Source organism: Rhincodon typus, unplaced genomic scaffold (assembly GCF_021869965.1).
Source record: "Rhincodon typus isolate 14 unplaced genomic scaffold, sRhiTyp1.1 hic_rhity00014861, whole genome shotgun sequence".
Taxonomy (NCBI): domain Eukaryota; kingdom Metazoa; phylum Chordata; class Chondrichthyes; order Orectolobiformes; family Rhincodontidae; genus Rhincodon; species Rhincodon typus.
Window position 1 is genome coordinate 381 of NW_025980499.1, and position 4938 is coordinate 5318.

The 4938-nt window shown below is 37.6% G+C and overlaps 1 protein-coding gene across 1 annotated transcript; it reads right to left on the reverse strand.

The window, feature by feature from the left end:
- Positions 1-1275: 1275 nt before the first annotated feature.
- Positions 1276-3660, reverse strand: LOC125482680 (NEDD4-binding protein 2-like; the record flags this gene model as incomplete). The annotated part of the gene is made up of 3 exons (XM_048594797.1): positions 3091-3660; positions 2835-3003; positions 1276-1399 (listed from the first exon to the last, which is right to left on the reverse strand). Coding segments are annotated over exons 1-3 (302 nt in total), but the record flags the coding sequence as incomplete, so codon positions are not given.
- Positions 3661-4938: the final 1278 nt, after the last annotated feature.

The window sequence follows — 4938 nt, forward strand, 5'->3', positions numbered from 1 at the left end:
GACAAAAATTGAATGCCTTCTCACCTACATTCTATGCTTTAACCTTAATTAGTTAGTTACATGGTGCTTTGGAATGTCTGAGGTTGTGACAGGTGTTATTTAAATGTAAGACTTTCTTATGGTACACCCAAGCATCGTTGCGTTTAATAGCCGAAGATGCTATATTTTAAATAATTAAGATCAAATACAAATTGATGCATTTGATTAAGCACTTGAACTGCAACATAACAGCAGACGTTGTTCCAAAAAACAAGCCTACTTTTCCAAATCTATTAGATTAACCAGCTTTGCTGAAAGCTTTAGCAGTTTATTTTTATAATCAGTATGTTTTCAATGGATTTCACTACCCATGCCACCGAGAATGGTCACTACAAGACCATTCTGTCAACAGCCAAAAGTCAGTGTGGGGTTATGGGTACAAGATTGGAGAATGTTATATAGCTGTGAAGGAATTCAGAGGAGAACAAGCGTAAAATATCATATGCTTAGGGTAAACAAATAATATAGGTATTGAGGCTAAGGGGGACAGGCAGTTAGATTTAGATTAGTTCAGTAATTGGACTGCTGCATTTTGGAAGTTTAAAGCTTTTGGAGGAAGGAACATGAGAAGACAGTGAGGAAAAGATTGGAGATGACAAAGCATGGTTAAGGATTTCAGTGAAAAAGGAGCTGTGACTGAAAAAAGTGTGATGGTTGAAATAAGTTGCATTGTGATTTATAGGATGCGGAGCAGCATTGAACACCAAGTTATTGCATGGTTTGATTCAACTTTTGGGAATGACTGAGGAAGAAGAAAAGAGAGTTTCTGGGAGCAGTTGAAAACAATGCCTTCTCCATAATCACTCCAAGGACAAAGCAAGTCCACCACAACAGCATTATCCTGCAATCTTTGCTTTTCTTAACCAAAGAGTAAGGACTCAGCACTGTATTGTTTGCTTCAGTGCTTTGCAACAGTGCAATTTGAGAAATTGAGATCACACAATTTTGAAATTGAAAATATTAAATATAATTTATTTAAAATCAGCTTGATTGTTCCTGCACTTTTTTTTCAGAAATAGGAGTCTAATCCCATTAGATTTATGAGAGGTGATGGTTGCACACTGAAGAACAGAGACAATGTATTGCTGATTCATAAAAGGACTCTTCTATTCTTATTGACTTGGCAGAAAATAGAAAATGAGATTTAAAATGATTGACAGTGAGTGGGTCTACTAAAACATTTCTTTAAGCTTCTTATAGAATGAAAGTTAAAATAGATATACAGCCTAAATGTACCTGAAGTTGTGGCTTTTGAGGTAGTCAATAACAGCTGGTTTAATACGTGCTATTCCCCCTTGGCTATGGCTTCCCCTTCCAGTTATGACAGTCAGGTAAGATTTACCACCTTTTCGTTGGTATTCTGAAACAAACAAATGTAAAAGTTGAAGCAGTTCTTGTCACTTTAAGAAATAGGAAATGCATAAACAATTAAACAATGGTCTTCAAGAATTCTAATGGTCCTTTTTTTGTTGAGTGTTACATATGCTAGGAGTTCATTTAGGCTCTCAGACAGATGGGCTCAGCTAAAATCTTTTTCATCAACTCATTTAATTTAAATTATTTCCAGAAGCAGCAATAAGATAAGCACAAAGATATTCAACTTAATCTAATCAGCAGTCATGATAATGCTAAAATTTTAACTATCTCAACCGTCGTTCAACATTAGCATTCTCATTTTTGGGTTAGAAAGGGTTGAAGCCTTATTCTAGAGATGTGAACACATGACATAGACCAATAGTTAAGTGCAGCACTGAGGAAGTGTTGTTTTGGTAGAAGTGCCATCTCTTGCAGGAGATAGTAAACTAAGGTCATGACTCGTATCTTGAGCTAATGTTACATAGCCTGTGCACAAATAAAATCCTCAAATAATGCCGCTAGAATAAATTATTTGATCAATTACTTTTGTTCCTGTATGAGATTTGATGTGCACAAATTAGCTGCATTTCCCTACATTACAAAAAAAACTAGAATTCGAAAATACCTCACTGGCTGTGAAATGCTTTGGGATTTCATTGCTACCCAAATGCAGGTTATTTTCTTTATTTATGAGTAACTGTATCACCATTCTTTACTGTGTACAAATCTGATAAAAAAAATCCATTCCATCATCATAATAGCCGAATACGCATCAAAACTCTATATTTCTTCTTAGCCTTTGTAGGACATTGGTAAAGTGTGAGTTGCCTTTTAATTTTGTAATGTTTTGTATTATTTTGAATCCTGTTTCTTACATTAAGTCAACTTCCACGAGTATCTGCATGTAAGAAATCAGCACGAATTGTTCAAACGGTCCTTCAAGCATGCTTCACCACTCAAGAATTTTTCTACTCTAGAGAGGCTGTAGAGCCTGCACCATTAAGTATAGTCAAGGCTGAGATGTACAGATTTTTAATCAACAAAGAATTAAGAGTTATAACGAAAAGGCAGGAGATTGGAACTGAGCGTTATCAGATTCGCTATGATTTCATTGATTGATAGAGAGAACTCAATGGACTGAATGGCTTGCTTTTGCTCATAATTCTTAAGGTCTTAAGATTGTAGCTGATTTTTACTTTAATATCACAACCTTTAAATATGCAGATAATCTTTGATTACTAATTGGAGCCATTAAAATAGAGGATATGCAAGAGACCAGAATCAGACGAGCAAAAGCTCAAGCTATAACATTTTGCCAACATTTTAATTAGAGATGTGCCATATCACCGACACACAGTGAACACGGCGACTTTCCTTGTCTTTCCAGGGGCTGATTCCCTTAATTTCTTTTGACCATACGCATCATACAAGTGACCTACCATCGATCTTCTCAAATAGCACTTTTTCCAGGTGGTACTGGGCTTCTTCTACATGAAGGCCATGCAGGTCTAAAACATTTTGAGGAAGTAAGGACACATTCACTTGCTTCAAAATTTTTACAGCAGCTCTGTGGTTGGCTTCTTTCATCTTTTCGCCATGAAGATGACCCTTTAAAAATAGTTGATTGCATTAAAACTCAAAATATTACATTGCAAACTGTTAAACTAATAAATTTCTCGTTAAGTAAAGTAGTACTTTCAGCATCAAAGGGTTAATGCAATTCCAGTGAATGTACTATGGTTTCCAAGACATACTTTCACTGCTCTGAACTATCTGAACGTGCTACGTACACCAGTACAAACTTTATTCTGGTTATGAGCAACTTGCACATGATGATAATTTATATTCAGCCACGCTGAGCTGAAGTTTCACTTCAGGGACAGGAAACAGCTGCTTCGACTGTTTCTGGTTCCAAACCTCCCCATACCAAAAATAAAAGACTACTTTTCCAATCATTTTATATTTACCGGATTTCTGAAAGTTCAAGTAATCTCTTTTCGTGATCAGTAAAATTATCAAAAAATGATCCCTTACATTTTTCTTCCCAATAATGGCCAGTGCAAGACCAAGTTCTAAACCCACTTCTAGATGGAAAAAAAACCACTATCCCAGATATTAAATGGCGCACCCCCCTCAATTATTACAGACACAGATTCCCTATACAGTTAAGAGTGGCAGGTGGTGTGTTTCTTGTTTAATTCATTCACGGGATGAGGGTTCCCCAGAGGGTAGTTAAAAGTCAACCCTGTGCTGTGAGTCTGTAGTCACATGTAGACCAGACCAGGTAAGGATGGCAGTTTCCTTCCCTAAAAGGCATTAGTGAACCAGATGTGTTTTTCTGACAATCGACAATGGATTCACAGTCATCATTAGATTCTCAATTCCAGATTTTTATTGAATTTGAATTCCACCATCTGCTGTGACTGGATTTGAACCCAGCTACTCAGAACATCACCTAGGTCTCTGGATTAACAGTCCAGTGATAAATATCACTAGACCATTGCCTCGCCAAGCTACAGAGTGTATCGGAGACATTCTGATTGCAGCAAGCTGCAGTAAAAAGGAGAATTAGTTGATGATGTTTCAATATGAAAGTACCACCTCATCAACATTTTGAAAACTTCAGATTAAAACCAGAGAAAACAGTCATGCCAGTACTGTGGAGTTAGAGGGAGAAATGCCTTTACAGGGTGACCTTTGGCTACGCTTGCACACAGGCTGGGAATTCTAATAAGTGTGGCTGAAGTGCTGGCATCCCAACCTGGAATTGAGTGCATGCCTCCAAGCATTAAACTAAATCCTCCCCTGTCCCGTCATGTCAGGATACCAGAAGCCAGCTGGAAAATTCCAGTTAGTCTCCTTCAACTACTGTTATATAGGCTCTTAATGACTTTGCTCCACTGCCTATTTGAAGAGGACAGGCAGCCCTCCCAAGGCCTGAATCTGCCTTCATCAAAAAGGTTGGTGCTGGAAAAACAGCATCTTGCTGGCACCAATATTTTTCAGCCTTATGCACATCAGTGTCCAAATTTGTTGGGGCCAAAAGATTAGTCCATTCAGTTGAATGCATTGTGGCAAATCCTTCCTAAAAAGTTTTGTTGATGAATACACTTTGTAATGATGTAGCAGTTTGATCAGAAAAATCCAAGGTTCAGTTCTTGGTCTGCGCTGAAGTAACTGCTACAATCCATAATAGTGGTGGACTCTACAATTTGTCTTACAAGACACCATGCATGGTACTGAAATACCCAAAGAGGAAATCGGAAGTGATGCAAGAAACTTTCAGTAAAATCCAACCAGCCCCATTCAATTAACGCAGAGAAAGCAATTAACATTGACAGTTAGAGTAAGTTCTCATTTTAAGATGCTCCACTTCAAGTCATTTTGTCTTAAGTGGTTATTTCCAATTTGCATGTTCGATTTCAATTTAGTGTTGCTGTGCATTATTGCTGTGATATGATGTGGCTCCAGTGACCCAACGGCTGTCATAATGACTTGAGTGCAACCACAGACGTTCGCGCATATGAGGGAACTATGAATCTT